General features: G+C 37.5%; 1 protein-coding gene across 3 annotated transcripts in view; it reads right to left on the bottom strand.

Annotated features, from left to right (window-relative positions):
- Window positions 1-6,572: 6,572 nt before the first annotated feature.
- The window catches only part of asic4a (acid-sensing (proton-gated) ion channel family member 4a), a 110,143-nt gene continuing 94,551 nt past the window's right edge, over window positions 6,573-22,164 (bottom strand). Inside the window, exons 2-11 of one of the 3 annotated variants that reach the window (XM_051119849.1) lie at window positions 19,283-19,427; window positions 18,869-18,996; window positions 16,012-16,165; window positions 15,015-15,068; window positions 12,265-12,418; window positions 12,065-12,156; window positions 11,321-11,400; window positions 10,955-11,074; window positions 8,980-9,145; window positions 6,573-8,868 (exon numbers count right to left, since the gene is read on the bottom strand). In XM_051119849.1, the coding sequence (XP_050975806.1) occupies window positions 9,029-9,145; window positions 10,955-11,074; window positions 11,321-11,400; window positions 12,065-12,156; window positions 12,265-12,418; window positions 15,015-15,068; window positions 16,012-16,165; window positions 18,869-18,996; window positions 19,283-19,427 (1,044 nt within the window). In that variant the 3' untranslated portion in view covers window positions 6,573-8,868; window positions 8,980-9,028. Of the gene's footprint in view, window positions 9,146-10,954; window positions 11,075-11,320; window positions 11,401-12,064; window positions 12,157-12,264; window positions 12,419-15,014; window positions 15,069-16,011; window positions 16,166-18,868; window positions 18,997-19,282; window positions 19,428-22,164 lie in introns of all 3 variants that reach the window. The other 2 variants (XM_051119848.1, XM_051119847.1) reach the window with 2 other exon arrangements.

Below are 22,164 nucleotides of genomic sequence, written 5' to 3' on the forward strand. Positions count from 1 at the left end.
GTACCGCAAAAGGAGCCCCTCAGCATCTGGCAACACGCAGGTTTTCGATGACAGCAACTGAGTTTTGACCGTCCTAATAAGACAGCTTAATTATTTATCTATTGTAGTAATTTGCAGTTCGTGTCCAATAGTTTTCTGTATGTTTGACTCACGTACGATAATTTTCTACCAAAAACAATAATTCTGAGCTTCTGGTACGATACTTTGGCGCCCACTCCGGTGAATCAGTTTATAATGACATGAGGGTGAGCATATGATGACAGAATTTATTTTTTTTTTAAACAAGTATTTGAAACTGCTTAATTTAGGACTATGTGTGTAGTTGAAATCTAGATGATATTACCTCCATTGTGAGAACGTTCGATCAATATGTCATAAAATGTTGTATTATGCTGTCTTTTAGATTCAACATTTCTTTCTTTATGTTTTTACACTTGTCTTTATGTTTTTGCTTTTCCCCCCAAATTACGGGTCTACTGACAGCATCTGTGACATGCTGTTGATTACTGTATTTTAAAACACTTCTTTACAGAAAAAGTAGTAAAACTACTTCTTCTTCTTCTTCTTTTTTTTTTTTTTTTTTTGGTTGATAAATACCCACTCATTTATGTCCTACCATAGGTATTTTATGTTTTGGCCGAGATGGTAGAAATTCATAGATATTTGTACATCTCATTTGCATGGTTTTGTATGATCTACTTACACACCACTAATGGTTAGGTTTCCATATGAATTGCACTGAAGGAAATACTCTTACAAAATAAGTTTTAAAATGAGTCTTTTAAAATTTCAACAGTTTCTAAGTATATAGTTAATTATCCATTAAGGTCTTTGATAATGTTAAGTAGTTATTTAGGTAGGTATTTGGGTAGATAGTTTTAGATAGGAATCATCCATTAAAGTTTTGTCCCCTTGTAGAATAGATGCGTTTTTCTTTTGAGATCAGGTTAAATAGCACAGAAATGCATGTTGTTTAAGATGTAAAGTTGTTTCAAGTATCATTTTAGCCTTCGGGTTATGCATTACAGAAGCCATTTTAACAACATTTTTGCTTTTTTTAATAAGCTGAAAGGACAAGTCAACATCATTTTATAAGGTAATTGACAGTATGCCATGGATGCTGTCAAGAGTTTAAAAGGATAGTTCAGTGGATCCTCAGTGGAATCATAAACCATAAAAAAATGAGACGGTGTGATGTGCTTATATCTCAGTGACCAGAACCGAAGTGATTCATTTATCAAGATTTTATTATTGGACTCCAGTACGTACCATTGTTACATTTATAAAATGTGTTCTAACAGAAACCACGGTCATAACAGCAGACCTTTGTACAAACTGTATTATGTGTTCTCTGTAGTCTGGTGTACAGTCCATTAGGTTCTGGAGCGTAATGGGTAATTAGCCTGATTAGTCTTGATGCCTTTAATCGTGTGGAAATCTCAACAGTCTGTTTGCACTATATGCTGCTTCAGTGCCTCGTTTTATGGCCCCCTCTCGCAGCTAAATGGTGGTCTGGCTGGCAAAAGCGGGTGGAAAGGAACAGCATGTCAAAGTTAAAGCAGCGTAGCACAGTTTTAAAAATACACACATCGAGCTCAACACCGCCCCAATCAGATCAGAATGGAACTGACCTCTGAAGATGAAATATAAGATAAAGGAATATTAGTTTTTTGGATCGATTTTACATTTTTTCCCCCTCCAAACTAAGCTCAATATTTAAAACAATTAACACAGGCATCCAAACGCCAGGGTTGTACAAAATTCAGAACATAGGAATTGGCTTCAATTGGAATTTACTGTTATGAAAAGTAATTCAGCACAGTTAATGCATTCCATGGATCCAAGAAAAGAAAAGTGTAAATGTTAAATCCATTTAAACAGAGTTACTTTGTCATAGAAGTTGTGGTTGAAAACTCTCTATCCCCAGAAGAATTAAAATGGGAGTGATTTTTAATCCACTCTTGCACCAGCGCTGCATGGTTGAATTGGACATTGTCCCAAACCACAAGTTGCTCTGTTTGCTCCTGCTGTGCCTCTGTTTTTGCTCTCTTTTCCCTTTCCTCTTCCTACATAATCTCCTATTTCTTTCCCATAATCTTTCACCTGTAGTATTCCAAGAAAAAAAAGTAATTTGTATGAAATCATGAATAGATACATAATAGCTGTCTTGAAGGGGTGCTATTATGCATTTTCACTTTTTAAACTTTAGTCAGTGTGGTGTGTATCTTTGGGCATAAAAAAGATCAACAAAGTTACAAATCTCAAGGTCCACTCCAAAAGGAGATATTTCGTTTTTTAAAAATCCCTTTTCAGGAACTACAATGAACAGCTCTTGTGGACTACAGCGTTTGTTTTCTGCATGCAATGATGTTACAACGCAGTCCATTGGAATATCTTTAAATTAAATCCTGCCCAAGGAAATTCGAAATGAATCGGGGTTATATTAAAATTTATCCTGGCACTCCCAAGCTTTAGAATGGCATAGATGGGTGTTTCTCCTCATCAGTCCAAAACAAGTCCAATAATATGCATCCATCCTTAATAAAAAGTCACTCATATAGCTCAGAGTATCAGCGGCCTCCTGTAGCGGATCAATGTGTTTTTGTAAGAAAAATATCCATATTTAAAATGTAAGAATCACTTTAATCTAGCTTGCGGTAACAGTTGTACACGGGACGTGGCAGTACTGAAATCATGCTGTTTGCCAAACGCGACGCAGTGGGACAGCTAACCAATCACAACATTTTTTTTTTTTTTTTTTTTTTCGGAAGGCGGGCCTTCATTAAACCCCGAACTAATCGAGCCATATGTGCCAGGCTGGGAGAAATGTATTGTAATGTAGGGTATCAGAGCGAATCAGACAAATGGAAGATTCGATCAGAACATTTGGTTGAAACCAAAGAGCCAAATTCCACAAAGGGGCCCAGAACCACGTCATAAATCTGTCCAGGATACCCTGGCGCCAGCCAGCCTGAAGTAAGCCTAACCAACTAACTTTCACAGCTTTGAACAACTTGCAACATTAAAACAAAAGAACACAATTATTGATAATCCCATCTCAGGAAGGAGATTATCAATATTGGGGCGAGAAACCCAAGATTAATGGTCAAAGATGCAGCCCATCAGGACCATCACATGAGGAAACTTTGTTGGGTGGTGCTCCCCCACCCAAGACAAGAACCAGACCAAGTTTCTTCTAAATTCCTTTGTTCCTTGGAACATGCCCTTAGTTCACAGAATGGCAGAGACTGTCCATTTTACCTAAATATGCACCAAAACGATGCTTAAAAGGACATATGAATGAACATCAGACCATTGCATAACTCCTGCTATGTATGCCACCCACACATTTGTCTATTATGTTCTAATCACTCGTTGTGTATGTCCTTTTTAATAACTATTGAATAGCTTAAGGGTTTATATTCATGTTTGGTATGTATGAGTTTGAAAATTCATGCTTTGAATGTTTCCACCAATCAATTCATTGTCAAATGTGTTGTATTCATGTTATAGGAATCATGGCCAAATTATACTCTGCAAGAGCGGGAAAATTCTGACCATGTGACTGATAAGATAACATGCTGATTTATGTTTTGGGAGGAGAAACATAGCAATATCCTGAGTTAAGACAACATCTAATTGGTCAAGACACCATTTTGGGATGTGTCCAAAGCTGAGTTTAAAACCACAGGACACCATCAAATTTTGCTTTTAGCTATTTCCATCGCTCCTAGCCATGCTTTTAGCTTTTAGCTTTAGCTTTTAGCTATTGGTTTAACCATTGCTTTTAGTCAGGCTCTTAGCTTGTGCTTTTAGTTTGTGCTTCGTGCCATCTCTTTTAGCCATGCTTTTTGCCATAATTTGCCGCTGCTTTTTGCGTTCTTTGAACGCTTCCTGGCTTGCACGCCAGCCACTCCTCTAACGAAAACATGAGGAGACCGTCACATTTCTTTCTTTTACTTTAATCTTTTCTTTCCGTTGAGAGTTTCGTGTTCTAAGTTAAGTTTTGCCGCTAAGCCGTGTCTCAGACTTCGTGCCCGCCTCAAAACTTCAACCAGCGTACACGACTCCATCATCCAGCCAACGCCCAAGACATCACCTCCAACGACCACGGACTTCCAACCAATCAGCAACCTTGGGGAACCCCTTTCTGCAACGACGTCATCAAAGGAAACCCCTTAACACAAAGGCAACGCAAGTACAACCTCCAGATTCTAGCTGAACTGGTGCATTAATATAGCGTTTAATAACCTCACTAAGAAACTCAACGCGAGGGTTAATCAAATGATTGATGGTTGTTCAGGTCTAAGCAATTGCATATACGTATGCTATAAACTTGGGATTTCACATTTTCACTCTTCTAAACTCATTCTTTCCTCATCTCTCTCTCTTTCTGCAACTTGTATGAATGTGTGAATGCGCGTCTATGTGTTAGATTAGTTTATATGTCTTAGGTTTTTCCAATAAATTCCTATTCATATTGAAAAGAGAAGTATCTTGTGTTTTGTGCTTATAAATTAATGTCTTAAACTGCCGACCTTGTTACCGTGCTAAGAAATAGTGTTTTCACTATATTTTGGATATTAGTATCCAGTACAGTGTTGATGTTATACGGCTCGCTCAATGAATCACTGACCGATTCATTGATCCGCTGTATACGGAGATTCTGTTCAATCTTAAATGATTCCCTTTGAGCAAAATTGACTTCTGTAGATCCCCTACAGTAATAATGTAAATTATGTTAAAAATAATGCGTTTTTTGAACCACCAAGCATGAAAGCTTGTTCTACTACACCCCCAAAACAAAATCAAGACTTTGAGCATAACAGGACCCCGTTAATTGCTGACCTCAGTTTGGAAAAGTGTCTAATTGATGTGGAAGCATCTACATCCTCCTTCTGATGCAGATCTGCATGCTGGATTGCACAAAATCACTACCATTTGCTATACAGAAAATATTTCCACACTAATGGCAAGGATTATGAAAGATAGTCCTTTTTAAAAAGACCTGTGAGTTGGCACACGCAATTGCAATTCAACATTTGGAGCAATTCCTTCTGCACAGGTAAGATAGGCCACAAATGCAGAAATACACAACTGTACACATGCTTGAGGTTGACAGATAATGCCAAATCAAATCTGAGTGATTTGTTCCAGTGCAATTCTTGGACATGCACTGGTATGTCAGCTCTTCTGCTTTCACTGCTGACAGCACAGTTATTTATGACAGTAAACTGTATTATTATGCATAACCGGCTCAGTGTGCCATCAAGACTCTGACTAGGAACCTTTAAAAATGCCACTGTGATACAGTTTTATGAATATTAAAAGCCCATATTAGTCATGATTACTTTTATATGGATGGAATATATGATGCATGTTTTTGATATGACATCCAAATATGAGATGCATTCCAGAAAATATAAAAAACAACTATGCAAAATCTCTCTTGTAGATAGGATCTACCCAACAGAGGAACTAATCTACAGAGGATACACAGCTCTGTCACATATAAAAGAATCCTGTAGTTTGTGAATGTACACTCGCAGTAAAAAACGCTGGGTTATTTTTTCTACCCAGCTGCAGGGTTGAGCCTGTTGGATCATATGCTGAGGAGATTTTGTGATACCCTGCCGTTGCCTTAGTGGCTGGGTCAATCTTACGGACAGCTGAAACTATACACTCCTCTCCCTTCCTCCAACGAAACAGCCCAGGCCAATGCGGGCTTACCTCTACTTTAACCCAATTGTTTTGCTCTGACTTTTTGCGTCCATTTCAGGAGAGAACGCCACCGAACTACTGCACTTTTTTAGTGAAATAAAGATAAAGGTTTGTATACGTTTTATTCCATCTACTGTATAAAGTTGTTACTTTGCTGTAAATTATATTATTTTACAGGGACGAGATGTCCAGTGAATGCCTCAGCATCGGTCATTTCGCATGACGGAATGCCTTTTTCCCTGCATGATTGTATTCAGGGGCGTCATGCAATCATTATTTTAGAGGCGTAATTAAGTAGAGGCGTCATGCCCATTCAAAGTGAGGGGGCACCAACTGGATTTTGAATGCAGCTTCCCAAAAGACAAAAAATGGCAGATTAATATTTTCTATATCTGATACAACCATATCGGCGTGATTAGAATGTTCAGTGCGTCATAACATCAGCTGCTAAATTCAAATCTGCATTCGCTGGCTGGCGCTGAGCCAGATACAGACCAGTTTTTACAGCACTGCGCATTATAACCAATTACACACGATGCTGTTGTGTTGAGTTTATGAAGGCAATGACCAATCAGAGGTGTTCAGATGAGTGATCGCTAAAATGCTGGTGTTTCTTTACTCGCTCACTGACTGAATCTTTCTGGCGACTTCTCTCGTCAGAAACAATAAAGTGCAACTGTACGAATCTGTAGGTAAAATATTAATTTCATAGTGTAAACAGCTTAAGTGGTTTTAATGGGAGTTTTTGAGAGTGCTTGAACTCTAGACTGTCAGTAATGTAAATGCCAGCCAGCGAACGCTGATTTGAATTTAGCAGCTGATGTTATGACGCACTGAACATTCTAATCACGCCAGCCAGTGCCATTGTATCAAATACAGTAAAAATTAAGCGGCAAAATCCACTTGGCTCAAAAATCTGAATGGGTATGACGCCTCTGATTGTATTCGTTATAATACTGAATTTAATTTGTTAAAATATGTTCTCAAAACTCCGTACTGTTTGTTTATGGGCAATTTATTAAGTCAGTCAGTCACGTCATCTTTCAGCTACGAGTGGAACGCGGGGCAGCGGTTTGAGGTTCGCAGTTCCCCGCCGAGCAGCAGCCCATCACCGGGTCAGTTTTTGGCTACACACCGGCACAAGAATCAGCACTATTTTGGTAAAAAGGGATGACAGAAAACGGTTTAATACACTTTAATTAAAATGTTACTTTTAAATGTTACATTTGTAGGTTGTATATAGTACAAACAGAAAAATAGAGGTTTAAAATTGTACCTTTTGGGGTACCACAGCTTGTCTCTGGAGCAGTACCCTTAAAAGCACATCTTTGTACCTTTTAACTCCTAATAGGTCCATATTAGTACCTTACAGTAGTAATATGTACCTATTAGGGGTAAAAAAGGTACAAAAATGTCTATTTCAGCTCCAGTGACAAGCTGTTGTACCCTAAATAGTACAATTTTAAACCCCTATTTTTCTGTGTGTATGGTAATTTGTAAACACAAGTTGAGCTAAATAATACAACCCAGCATACTGGGTGAAAACATTTAACCCAACCAGCTGGGTCAAAATAACCCAGCATGTGTACAATATTTACCCAGTGCTGGGTTGCCAAAAAAAAAAAAAAAAAAAAAAAAAACAGTACTGGTTGTTTTTAACCCAGCATTTTTTAGAGTGTAGGTAAACAAAAGAAAAAAAGTCCAGAAAATGAGTACCAAATATGAAGGAGAAAATTATATAGTACATTTAGCACAACACATATGAATATATATGTGTGCAATGTTATATGAGATATAGTACTATATAAATAATTTATTATATATGATTTCTGCTCATTTTAATAGCACAACCTTTAAACAGTAAAGTCTTACACACATCATAATAAAGTGATAACACCCTTTAAGCTAATGAAATCATCAGACATTAATTATACAAGAACTGCACCTGAAATGTCTGATTACAAAGTAATGCATTTCCAAAAAAAAAGTTAGGGGTGCTACACGTTCAGCTTACAGTAATATTAGCCATGTTTGTAACCACAAATTCAATACCAGCATTTGCGATGTTAGGACTGTAACTAAAATGGAAAAGTTTTTAGTCTGTGAATTGTCATTGAATGTCAGCACTTGCTGAAAAAGGCGGTGGTTTCTGATTGAAATGCATTGCACATCTGGCCTTTTGTCAAAGAAAATGCTAGACATTTCACAGCTAAGAACCCTGAGAAAAACTCATCAACAGACTTTTAAACGTGTAGCCATACGCTGTGGCGCATCAGATTTCTCATACTTTGAGTGTGCTGTACAAATCCGGTTTATCATTCTCTGTGGGACTGTTGCGCTCTGTCTCATTCAAAAGTGAAGCTAGGAACATAAGGTCTGTTTTATTAAACACTTTTGGGAGGTCTGGGAGAGTGGATCCATCAGCTGATGGATGGATGAAACGAACCTTTTCAATATGGTTACCGCAGTAGCTTCTTGTGGCTCTGGTGGGCCAGTGGGCTTTACTGTACACATCATTTGGCTCTCCGTTGGGAAGTAACCTCACAAGAAGATTATGTTGTTACTGCTAATGACACCCATTACCACTCACACGTTACAGCTCTATAAATAACATTACAAAATTTGTGGATTATTCAATATACTTTAAGTTAAATTAATCATAAATCATTTGAGAGAAAGGAAACATTTACCAGACATATCCAGTAGAGATGGATACATATTACTTCTCTGAAACACTTAAACTATTCTACACCGTCCCCATGATTTCAGTACACCAGAGTTAAGTTACTTCTCTTAAGCTCTGGATCCTAAGGGTTGATAGCCATGATTCAAATACATCATTTACATTTGTAGATTAATCTGAATTATAATATTTCACAAGATGAGAACTCACCGAATAAAACTCTAACAGCTGACAAAATATAAAGTAAGAATGTAATGCTTCAAACAGGATCTGGAGTATAAAGTGGCTCTAGATGTCATGCAGTCTATGCCTTGATATAGTAGAGGCCCAATACCAAGGTATTCAGTGTAGAAATCGTAGAGTTGCCACGGATGTCACTTCCTGCAATAGGAGGGAGGAGTGGGTGGGTGGGCAGGACGGGATTTCAGCGAGTCTCCTGCTGGACCGCAATGTCCGATCCGTGCCTGCTTTCGGTTAGAAGCAAAGGGTTTAGAGTTCGACTTTGGCTGTGAGCTTTAACTGGTGACAGCGAGAGAGCTTAGTGCTGAGATTTGAGGGTCTTTCATTGAGCCCACCTTCAGCACTGAGAGAACTCTTTCTGTAGATGTCAACAGACGGGTCTTCCTAGCAGGCAAAGTCTTCGAACACTCGGTGGTGGGTACGGTGGTGGTGATGGTGATTTGGGAGGATGGTGTTAGCATAAGCTCCCTCCGAGTGGCTCCGGCTCATCTCGCCAGAATCCTGACAGGAACAGAGAATGTCAGACGGGATTCTGCAAGGATACTTCAACTGCTACATCTTACACGCTGTTAGGTTGTGCATAAAACGCCTCTTATGACTAAGGCTGTGAATCATTGTTTAATCTGTGTTGTGATAAAGCGAAAATCCACTCGAGGCTGAGTGTTAGTGTGGTTTATCATGATTAAAACCCTTTAACCATGGTAAACTCACTGTTATGCACCTCCTTGAGTGGCTTATTGTATCTATAAAATGGTGGCAACAGTACCATGATTAAAGACACCAATTTTTTTAACTAATAGTATCATATTATACAATCTTTGGGGTGTGCAGGGACATTTTCAGAAGAAAAAAAAAAGAAATGCTTTTTAAGCACCAAATCAGCATTTTAGAATGATTTCTGAAGGATCATTGCATTTTATTGTTTATTTAGCACTGACTTGAATAGATATTTCACATAAAAGACCTTCTGGTTTTAGTGATAGTTGTTCATGAGTCCCTTGTTTGTCCGGAACAGTTAAACTGCCCACTGTTCTTCAGAAAAATCCTTCAGGTCCCACAAATTCTTTGGTTTTTTCAGCATTTTTGTGTATTTGAACAGTTTCCAACAATGACTGTATGAAAAGATTCATATGGACTCATATGCAACTATTACAGAAGGTTCAAACACTCACTGATGCTCCAGAAGGAAACGCAATGCATTAAGAGCCGGGGGTGAAAACGTTTTGAATTTGAAGATCAGGGTAAATTTAACTTATTTTGTCTTCTGGGTAACATGTAACTATCTTCTGTAGCCTCTGAAAAGCAGTACGAAATGAAAAAAATATTTAGGCAAAATAATAAAAATGTACACATTCTCATTCTGTTTTCATCCCCCAGCTCTTAATGCATAATTTTTCCTTCTGAATCGTCAGTGTCAGTGTTTGAACCTTCTGTGATAGTTGCATATGAGTCCCTCAGTTGTCCTCAGTGTGAGAAGATGGATCTTAAAATCATTCAGTCATTGTTGGAAAGGGTTCAAATACACAAAAATGCTGGAAAACCAAAGAATTTGTGGGACCTGAAGGATTTTTCTGAAGAGCAGCGGGCAGTTTAACTGGTCAGGACAAACAAGGGACTCTAAACAAGTATCACTAAACAAAAAAATCCGGCTGTGGATCATTCATGTAACAACAGAGTATTAAGAATCAAGTGTATGTAAACTTTTGCACAGGGTCATTTTTTATAAATTCAGCTATTATTTTCTCTTATGGACTATATGTAAACATATTTTATGTGAAATATCTGATTCAAGTAAGTACGAAATAAACAATAACATGCATTTTGTATGATCCCTCTTATTTTGTTAAAATAATGAACACATTTTAATGATTTTAAAAGGGGGACGTAAACTTTTGACCTGTAGAACTGAAGGTCACAGGTCAATACAGTATATTAACTATATTACACTGGCTTCAGCCTGATTCTAATTTTAGAGCTGTAACTGTTAACTTTATAATGGTCGAACAATTTTGAGACAGGACCCACTGACCATGCGCCGAATTGAATTAGTTTTGAGCACACTCCATTTCTCATAAATACAGTGTGCTCTGCCAACATCTGTGTTCTTCTTCCATGAACAGAAGATCGGATTGCAATAAGAACAAGGGATATTTGATTCAATCCTGGTCTAAGCAGACAGCCTGGCATCCCAATCATGGCTTAATATCCTGCTACTGATGTTATATTTCCCTCCGGGCTTTGTTCCTATTCACAGAGTTGATCTGCGCTGCATCCTAACGCTAACGCTCCAGAGATTAGCATGTGGCTCACCTTAGCTTTCATTTCCTCCAGCTTTACTGTGGCGACTGTGCTGGCCTGTTGCTGCTGCTGGGTTTGCTTTTTGTCATCTCTTTGTGACCTGAGCAAACGCTCCAACCTGTGTTTGATCACCTAGAAAAGTGAGGGGGAGTCGGGGTGAAGAGGGCAGCAGGGAAAGTAGGACAAATGAGGGCTATAAACAGAGTTTAGCAGCATCAGCATTTCTGCTGCTCAGCTCAGAGGTCCAGTCTTATCTGCTCTTATGGGAAATACAATGTTAAAAAAAAAAAAAAAAAAAACACTGCAGGAAAAGATCTATTGGTTAAAATAAATGGCTATGGAATGGGAAAAAGGGGGGCCAAAGCAATGTGTACTTACCTCATATACATAATCCAGAATCTCCAAGATGGTGAGAACACTGGCTCCGATAAAAAGACCCATCTGACCGCCAATGTCCCCTGAAATCAAAAAATAAGAACGAGTAAGAACAATGTGCACATTTTTTTTTCAATGTGAGTTGTCATTTTCAACATAATCTTTAATATGCCACATTTCTGTTAACTAAAACTATTAAAAATGTTTTTTTTCTGAAATGTATTTTTAAAAAACAAGAAACAAGAATTAGAAATGTCTCCTTGACTAACATTCTGAATAAGTAATAGTGTTAACGTAACTAAAACTGAGATAAAACTGAAATAAAAAATAATTCTAAATAGGGATTTAAAAAATAATACAAATTACAAAAGCACATAAAATGACATCATAAAACTGAAATAAAAATATAGAATAAAAGCTACTTTCAATATTAAAGAATACTAGCATATAAATTGTACTAAAATAAAACAGGGCTGAAACAAGATTTTGGGTTATCCAACAAACTTTGTGGCATAAGTAATATCAACAGCAAAACATTTATGTTAAGTCATTTACGAGAAAGTAAAAGTGGTTATACCTTAATTAAATTGTGCAAAAGTATACAAACATCAAGGAAACTAACACCAGGAAAGTGCATTAAGAAAGAGTCGGTTTTAATTTCATTTAATATTGGTTTAAGCTCAGCAATGCTCAAGATTAGGTGTACACAAAATTACTTTAAGATAAAATGAGGCATAAGAAACCCACCTAATAATCCTGCAACGTCATATGCTTTTTTCTGTTCTATTGTTTCATAATTTAGAGCTTCAAAGAAAATATCCAAAACAAGGAAGTTGTCTCTAAAACAAAAGGACAATAAAACATTTATGTGTAAATCATACATATTAAGAATCAGTACAGTATTATATCTGTTTCAAACAATACTGAAGGTGGAAAGGTTGCCACACCTGATGTAGTCTTCAGACTTGTCGTATTTTCTAGATAGGTAGCGAGCTGAGCCTTTGCTGGGGATTTTAACCATGGACAGCTCTTTACCATAACGCGTCAGGTTGCAGGGAGTTTCACAGGAGCAGGTGTCACCTGAACTTGACTGCAGCAGTGCTGTGAAGAGGACACACACATTAGTTTAGAGCAGCAGACAGGTGTGTGTGTGTGTGTGTGTGTGAGAGAGAGCAGGTGCTCTGGCTCACACCTGCACAGCCATTCTTCATTCATCAGACTAATATGGAGAGATAACACCAGTGCTAAATAATCATCCATAAGATGCTTGAAACACACTCAGCATGTTGTTCAGATTTAATTTGGTTTCTGAAGGGCATCCAGAAGAGAGCACACACACACACACACTCTCACATGCACAGTTACACACACTCGACCTCCCTGAGAGCAAGTATCAAGAATGTCATGCTTATAAATTTGGCAGAGTATACACTGAATGCACCACATATTTAACATTAATTCCCTGCTTTTAGAACAAAATTTAGTAGACATGCCACGACACCGCCTATTTGATTTACATTATTACATGCAGATGTTGCAGTTCTGGGGAATCTACTTAATAATGTATAAAGCCACTTATAATTTAAAGTTCATCTACCCTTTTAAAAAGTCTATAGGCACACTACAAGCTACTAGAAGCTAACAACACTGATGTTGTTTAGGTGGGCAATATCTTGTTAAGTAGCCTAAACGTGCTTTAAAAGGGTTTTCACAGCAATGCCATAGAAGAACCATTTTTGGTTCCACAAAGGAACATTCAGTCAAAGGTTCTTTAAAGAACGATCTCTTTCTTACCTTTTTATAATTTGAAAAACTTTCTTTTGCCACAAACTAAATAAACAATAACAATACCTTCTATGGCATCATGAAGCACTTTACAGTATCTACCTTTTTCCTGAGTAACTGATGAACACCACCGTGATGGATTCTAACTTCCATTTGGGTGCTGTCATGCCCACAAGTTTTAACGTCCAAAATGCAGTTTCAGTGCAGCTCTAAATGATCCCAGCCGAGGAATAAGGGTTTTATCTAGTGAAATGATGTGTCATTTTCTAAAAAAACAAAGAAACAAAAAATGATACACTTTTTAACCTCAGATACTTGTCTTGTCTAGCTCTGTGATGCACATGCGTACTCTGTGTAATCCGGGTCAATACAGCTTTTCAATACTCTTTTTCTCCTACAACTTCAAAATCCTCCTACATCGTTGTTTTACCTTTTTTTTGTAAAGGGTGTTTGACCTTCTTTGCATTTTCACTTTGAAAACACTGGGTCGGTACTTCTACAGCGATGTGGGTCGATTTTAAATTTGGAGGAGAAAATGAGATGGGAGTTTTTTAGCATACCCTAACAGCATTGACCTGGATTAGGTTGTATGCGCACTGCAGAGCTAGACGAGCATTTGAGGTTAAGAAGTATATCATTTTTAAATTTATTTTTAGAAAATTACCAATCGTTTCGCTACCCTTCTTCCTCGGCTGGGATCATTTAGAGCCATTTGAAGCTCCATTTAAACTGCATTTTGGATGTTCAAACTCACGGGCACCATTCCTATAGGGAATATATAGGGATAATTCCTAAAATGTTTTCCTCAAAAAAAAACAAAAAAAACATAATATCTTTACGACTGAAGAAAGAAAGGCATGAACATCTTAGATGACAATGGGGTGAGTACATTATCTATAATTTTGTTCTGGAAGTGAACTTCTTGAAGCTGTGCTGTTGTTGGCTGCCTCAGTAGCGACAATAAACTTCAGGAATTCCTGGAGTCCGTGTTTGGCGCTGTATGCCTTGCATAAACATTGACAAAAGAAAAGCATGGCTTGCACCACTTAAAACACTGTGTGTGAAATGATCAAATAAAATGTTAAAATAATGTGTGCTCTTATCATTTTGTGGACAAAATCCTGCAAACTTCATCCTGAACGGGAGCTGTATATATGTACGATTTAATTCTCATAATTTCAGCTTTATTCACAAAACATTTTGACTTTATTCTAGATACATTTCGACTTTATTCTCAAAATATGTAGACTTCATTCTTGTAATTTCGACTTTAATTCTTGAAATATTACGACTTTAATCTTGCAATCTTAGCACTAAGAACCATCGTACCATGTTGTGTTGTTATAGGCGATACATTAACATCTACAGACATGAGAGTGATAAAATAAATAAAGTAAACTATCACAGTAGAGATTTCAGTGTGAATATTTGAATAAGTCAGTCCAGTGGACGGTAGTACAGTCCATTCTTTTAAGATATATCTGGATTTAGTTCAACCACCCATTAAATGGGGTCGGGTTTCCTTTTGACTGTGGAGATAATTAAATTTCTGGCTTATTAGATAAGGACTATCATAATTGTAGCGATACATCTCTCATCATCAACTTTTCATGAGCCGCTCCATTTACGAGTGTCATAAAATCAGTGGAACAAGACACCTACAGCAGGCGATAACGTCGTGAGGGTATCAGAGGGTAATGCACTGCAGGGATCTCTAGTTTAATGCTGCCCTGTAAAGGATGTCAAAGCGCTAGAGAACATCTCCTTCATGGACTGACTGAGTAATCCTGTGTCTCCCACCCCAGACCACGCACAGAAACATCTGTTTATCTGGGATTTAATTATTTGTGCCCACTACCTCCAGAGATATTACACTCCAGGGCGTTAGCAAAAATGAAAAATGCTTGCTTACCAAGTGCTTTGTCCACACATTTGATATTGCTGGGAGTACAGATATCGGCATCTCCTGAGAAACAAAATACATAATGACTCTGATCAATCACAAGCAAAATGATCGGTGTTATTTCACCGCCAGCCAAGGAAGAAAAAGCGTGAGCGGCAGAGAAAGAGACAGCGCGCCTCTGCTTTGTTATTCATCCTAAAATGATGGAAGGCAGCGTGTGACTGAGGGAGATGGGTTTGCTTTCACCACGCCTCCCTCATGACCATCAGTCTAGGCCTAATTGCACCCAAAATGGACTGATCCAAACCCTCCCCAAAGGCGCATTAATAAAGTCTTTAAAACCCAATCCCAATCGACACACAATACTGCAGGAGGTCCAACTCGCTACCCGAATCCATCAAAAGAGCAAGCGGTTCGAGGAAATACATACGGCACCTAAGAGAAAATGGTCTTTGAGTTAATGCTTTTGGAACAGTCTCTCTTTTCAATTTGCATTATGGGAGATTGATTTAGCAACATTAAAGGAGAAAAGCAGAGAAGCAGAGCTTCCATTAGAGCCCGGCCACCAACAGTCACACGCTCTCTGAAAAGCCACACTGATAACAACTCAGGTGTGGTGGAGTTAATTAGAAAAGAGGTTTCTGGGGACAGAGAAAGTCCCCCGGTCCATACGTCATTGGTTTTCAAAAGAGAAAATAAAGCTATTTGCTTTTTTCCGGTTTGTCGGCTGCTTCGAGTAACGAACCAGCAGGTCCGGGTTCGTCGTTGCTGTCGGATTGCGATCATCTACATTTTTCCTTGCAATCGCCAAATGAACTACCCGAGCTCCTCGTATTGTGTGACTAGACAGTAAGTTAATTTAGAGACTTGCATTAAGCTTTCGGCTCCACTGCCTGGAGCAAATTAGATGAGAAGAGTTTATTCATTTAGTATTTTAGCAATTAGCAGAATACATTAGCGCACTGATTAGGTTGAGTGGGAAATGAATGCAGCGGTGTAGCGTTACCCGGCATGTGCACCATCCTGCATTTGCACACACGCTGAACCTCAAGAGTCTCGCAGCGCAGGCGGCAGGCGCTGATACTGTAGGTATCGTAACCCGGGATCATCTGCTCACTGGTGGAGCGGCAGTTCCCCCAAGGCTGGGGCAGGTAGGTCAACTACACACAGAGAGGGAGAGCAGTGAAGAGAACAAGGGAGATAAAGTGAGAGGGAAACAGATTGGAAGAGCAGGAGAGACAGAAATAAAGAGAGAATTAGTACATGCAAATTAAGTATGCAAATAAGCAACGTTCTCAAGCTACACCACAATTTTAAAAAGCAGAAAAACTGAAGCGACTGACAAAAGAGCAAGACTTTATTTGTATGTGGCTTCATTTTCAGAAGGAAAGTGTAACAAGTGGCCTGCCTTTGAAACAAATATTGTATTAGGCGCTCATGTTTAAGTATGAGATTAATCGTGAAACCAGTCTGACAGTTTCTAGACAGATGTGAGTTTTAAGAATACGTTGCCCTACATTTCAAAACCAGTCAAACCAAAATTTGTTCAGACACCTTCAACATTTCTTACATTATCACAGTTTTCTATAGTTTAGGAAATGGTAATAAACATCACAAGAACTGTGTCAGAACAAATTCATCTTGATAATCACAAATGAATTACAGTCAACCCAAAATTTATTCAGACACCTTCAAAATTTCTCACATTATTATATTCCTCAGCAACGAGGTGGTAAAACCGCTGTTTTTGAATAAATTCGTTGTTTGTAGAGACAGACGCGCAGACGCACAGCATGCAGACAGGTACACACACACACACTGTCTCTCTCTTTCTCTCTCTCTCGATAATTTACTGAAATAAATGCTATAATTCATTCAAATAAATGTGATCTTACCACACTGTTTCATCTCTGTGTCTGATTTGAAGCGGGCAGAATGCTAGAGCTGCGTGTCATAACTGGCGAAAATAACCATCTTTTCACTCATTCTGTCAAACATTGCGCTGCAAAGAGCAATACTACTTTTAACCTTTTCTATATTCCATGGAATAAGCGGGATAATCAACGGCTTGCCGTGTATTAAAGGATTTTAAATGCACTTCGCGGAGGCAAACCCTCAGCTTCACGTCCGGCGTTCTTAACCTCCACTTTGCATTTAAAATACTTTAATGCACAACAAACCGTTGATCATCCCTCACTTGTTTGATATAGTTTCGAAAATGGTAATAAAATACATATAACTTTGATGGAAAGGCATGTAACAAAACATCAGGTCAAAGTGTCAAATCTAATTTATTTTAATTTTTTTTTTTTTAATCAGTTTTACTGTATGTCAGGACAACAAAATTTTGCATTTGCAGTACAAAAGTACTTTTGAGTGCACTTCACCCTACCTATTTTCTGAATGCATGTTATGTTCAAATTATAATCTAATTTTTTCTTCTGATAACTGTTTAATCAAAATGGTCATTTAAGTGAAATGACAGACTTCTTTCTGGTGATTTATCTGGTGACTTTTCATTTAGTCCGCTTAAATATATAGTTAACTACAATCTTGCTTTTAGATCTGTCTCCATCCAGTCAACAACTGATGGACAGGGGCAAGTCCCCGACCAAGATTTGTTTTTTACGATAATCTTTGTTTCACTTGGATGTTACGATACAGAAAAAATGTTTACTATTTCTCTTTCATCGCAACTAAGTAGAATCTTTTTGTCATCTTTCAGGACTATTAATTTTAGCAATTCATTATGCTTCATTATGATAGTTTACTAGATGTCATAATTTGAATGGATGTAGAAATACTGTAATATACACATTCATTGTTCAACTTCACAAGCTTGGTGACCCTTCAACTGTCAGTCACTTTCTCAACTCTGAGTGTGTTTCACACTTGCAAAGAAATCCCCCTCTGCTAATTGCTTGCTTACTGGCTGTTATTTTTATTTATTGCTTCACTTCAATATAACAGGTACCAGCTTGTTTTCTCTGAAATTCTCTGTCAAGAAACAATTATTTTAAAAATATACTTCTGTGTTTTAAAAAAAATTATATAGTTTGGAACAACATGATGGTGAGTGAATGACAGAATACTAGACCATTAAAGGGATAGTTCACCCAAAAATGAAAATTTAGTCATTAATTACTCACCCTTATGTCATTCCAAACCCTTAAGATTTTTGTAAATCTTCAAAACACAAATTAAGATATTTTTGATGAAATCCAAGAGCTTTCTGACGCTACATAGACAGCAACACAACTACCACGTTCAAGGCCCAGAAAGGTACTAAGGACATCGTTAAAATAGTCAATGTGACATCAGTGGTTCAATCTTAATGTCATGAATCTAAAAGAATACTTTTTATGTGCAAAGAGATCAAAAATAATGACTTCATTTGCATGCGTTGTGGTACACTCGTTAATTTGTCGAGGACTGACACATAAGAGAAGAAACTGTTGAATAAAGTTGTTATTTTTGTTTTCTTTGCACACAAAAAATATTCTCGTAGCTTCATAAAATTACAGTTGAATAACTGATGTCATATGAACTATTTTAATGATGTCCTTACTACTTTTCTTGGCCCTAAACATAGTAGTTGTTCTGCTGTGCAAAGCCAAAAGCTCTCGGATTTCATCAAAAATATCTTAATTTGTGTTCCGAAGATGAATGAAAGTCTTACAGGTTTGGAACGACATGAAATTAATGACAGAATTTTCATTTTTGGGTGAACTATCCCTTTAAGCTTTCAAAAAATTGGGAGAATGTTAATGTGACTAGATGGTACTGTACTTGGATGGTCTCATTTCATAATAGGTGGTACTTAGACTGAAAAATTTGATAGTGATTCAAGGTAAGGGTTATACCCTTTGCTCTTGACAGGATACAAAGGTCTGGAATCCCGGAGAGACTCCAAAGCCCAGCTGATGGATGTAGGGTGGCTCATCCTGACTGTGGATCTGAACACGGATTCCTGCCTCTAAAGATGTTTCATCTGCAGAAAAAAAAAAAAAAAAAAAAAAAAAAAAAAAAAAACCAAGAGGATGATCGAGACAGAGAGAGGGTAAGAAAGCAGAACAAGCAATATGAATGAGAACACAAAGATAAGCCTCACATATCCCTCTATAAATACAAATGGGAAAAACAACATCACAAATAAACCTTGAATTTAAACATGTTTATCTTAACAGATTGTGCAGACACGTCTGAGAACCATGAGATATGGAATGACTTTGCAACTTTTGAACCAGAAATCATCTCTGTGTGGCGTTATAACTCACTTGTCTCTTTCCAGATAGGTAGATATTCATCCTGCTGGATATCCAACATTATCTCCAGCCCGTTTCCCATCCCTCCTTGCTTTGTCTTCCTGGAGGTTGTTTTGTTCCCGTTGAAAGTGTAGCATTTCCCATATCTTGTGTAGACCTATGAAAAAAACAGCAGTGAATAATTAAAAATGTAATATTCTCATATTAAGGAGGCCACAGCAATCCACAATTGTTAGAAACCATAACCTTTGTTTCCCTAAGATTTAATACTTTAAAAATAAACCTTTTGATCCCTCAAAGAGATGCCTTTTAAAACGCTTATGATTAATCAGGGAAAAGGTCATTTTAAACTTCAAAATTTCGGAGGCATTCAAATCGTCATAGAAGATAGTTTTCCAACTCGCATAAAAAAACAAAAGAGATGCTGATTAAAAATGTTACAATTTATCATTCTGTCAGTGGGCATTTGTATTTGGTGGCATAACAAACAATGTTTTCTCTGTCTCATTCCTGTCATATTCATTTTGATGAGAGAGAGAGACAGTTATACAATCCATATTGCATTATCATGCAATACGTTTATTACTCAAACAAGCAGAAAATGAATAGCCCACATCCTCAGAAATATATCCGCCTCCACAATGAAACCATCACATCAAAATAATTGCTCCACATGGGTAATATTGATAAGAGAACACAAAATCAAAGGTAATAACTTCTGAAACTGGATTTAATATGTGACCCTGAACCGCAAAACCAGTCATAAGGGTCAATTTTTTGAATTTGAGATTTATACATCCTCTGAAAGCTGAATAAATAAGCTATAAATAAATAGAACAATATTTGGGAGAGATACAACTATTTGAAAAAATATATATATATCAAAATATTGAGAAAATCGCCTTTAAAGTTGTCCAAATGAAGTTCTTACCAATGCATATTACTAATTAAAAATTAAGTTTTTATATATTTACGGTAAAATTTACAAAATATCTTCATGGAACATGATACTTAATATCCTAATGATTTTTGGCATAGAAGATAAATGGATAATTTTGACCCATAGAATGTATTGTTGGCTACTGCTACAAATATACCCGTGCTACTTATGACTGGTTTTGTGGTCCAGGGTCACATATGCTTACATAAATCACAGCTACTCAAAAATGAAATAAAATAAAATAATAAAAAATAGATACATTTAAAAAAGCATGCAATTTGTTATTTATAGACCCTGTCGCTCATTCGAACATAAGTGACAAAAAGGCTGTTATTCAGGTACTCTGCAGCCTGATGCACAAAGCTGCGTAATGAAATACTCAAGATTAAAAAGCAAAAACACTGACAAATAATTGTCAGGAGGAAATGCATCAACAAAAAGCAGGTGGATGAAAAAGAACTCTAAATTGGTGTCCAGTGAACCAAAATACAGAAAAAAATAAAGAAAAGAGAGACACAATTAAAAAAAAACCTTCAGTTTCAGTTCTGGATGCCTGACTCTTGTTCTGACCTTTTGTTCGGAATGTTTTTGGTTCCAATCTTTAGCTATCATGCCAAATCAAATCACTACCACAAATAAAAACAAAGCTTGATTTGTTGGATTGTTGGAAAAAAAAAAAAAAAAAAAAAAAAACAGACAAAGAAAGAAACAAATGTGAGAAAGACTCTTGGCACTGAGTATAGCTGAGTATAAGTATAGCTGGGCTCCAGCATATGTTGTGTTTTGGATGCTGGTCCCAATGAGGGATGCTGGCTGATGTCTCCATCATTCTGGTTAAAGAGATGAGATGATACAAAAATGACAATTCTGCCACTTGTCTAGACAACAAAATGTGGATTCTGACCAGTGACCACTGCTGTTAAAGGGGTCCTATTATGCTCTTTTACAAAGTCTTGATTTTGTTTTGGGGATGTACTAGAACATGCTTTCATGCATGGCATTCATTGCATTGGTTCGAAAAACGCATTATTTTTAACATAATTTACATTATTACAATACATCTCTCCCAGCCTGGCACATATGGCTCGATTAGTTCCGGGTTTAATGAAGGCCCACCTTCCGAAAAACTAAATGTGTTGTGATTGGTTAGCTGTCCCACTGTGTTGTGATTGGCGAACAGCTTAGATGGTATTTCAGTACTGCCACGCCCCTTTTTTAAAAAAGCAAGTGCATATTATTGGACTTGTTTTGGACTGATGAGGAGAAACACCCGTCTATGCCATTCTAAAGCTTCTAAAGCCAGGATACATTTTAATATAACTCAGATTGCATTCGTCTGAAAGAGGGAAGTCATATACACCTAGGATGCATGGAGGGTGAGTAAATAATACGCGATTGTAGTGTTGGGTCCTATCATCAGCCTGCTAGATTGCCAATACATGATATTATTGTGCTAATGTGTTTAATTATTTACATACTTAGTTTCATTGCATAAGGCTAAAAACAGCCTAACATTATCAAAGAACATCATCACTGATTAGCCTAGCCAATTCTAGCGCAAGTTTATGCATTTTAAAAAAACACTTACGTTACAAGTGAAGCTATCTACACTGTATGATGAATAAATGTCTTACCACACACTGCACGCATCTGCGGTGTGTTACGGCTCTGAAGCGGCCACTCTAGTCAATGCTTGTGTTTATACCCGCCGCGCTGCGGCTCGTTGAAGCTGTTCTCCATGTGGCATCGCTAAAGTTAGGCTAATCCCTACCCCCACCTCGTCCCTACCCTCCCTCCAACAATTACACCGTGTCTACACAGCCGTGCCGCAACAGCTAAAGTCTGTCTACACTGGACAAGACAAAGCGACCGTTGCAAATAAAAACAAACGTTGTAGTCCAAAGGAGTGGTTCGTTGTAGTTCTTGAAAAGGGATTTTTTTTAAAAGGAAATAT

The sequence above is a fragment of the Labeo rohita genome, chromosome 9, assembly GCF_022985175.1.
Source record: "Labeo rohita strain BAU-BD-2019 chromosome 9, IGBB_LRoh.1.0, whole genome shotgun sequence".
NCBI classification, from domain to species: Eukaryota; Metazoa; Chordata; class Actinopteri; order Cypriniformes; family Cyprinidae; genus Labeo; species Labeo rohita.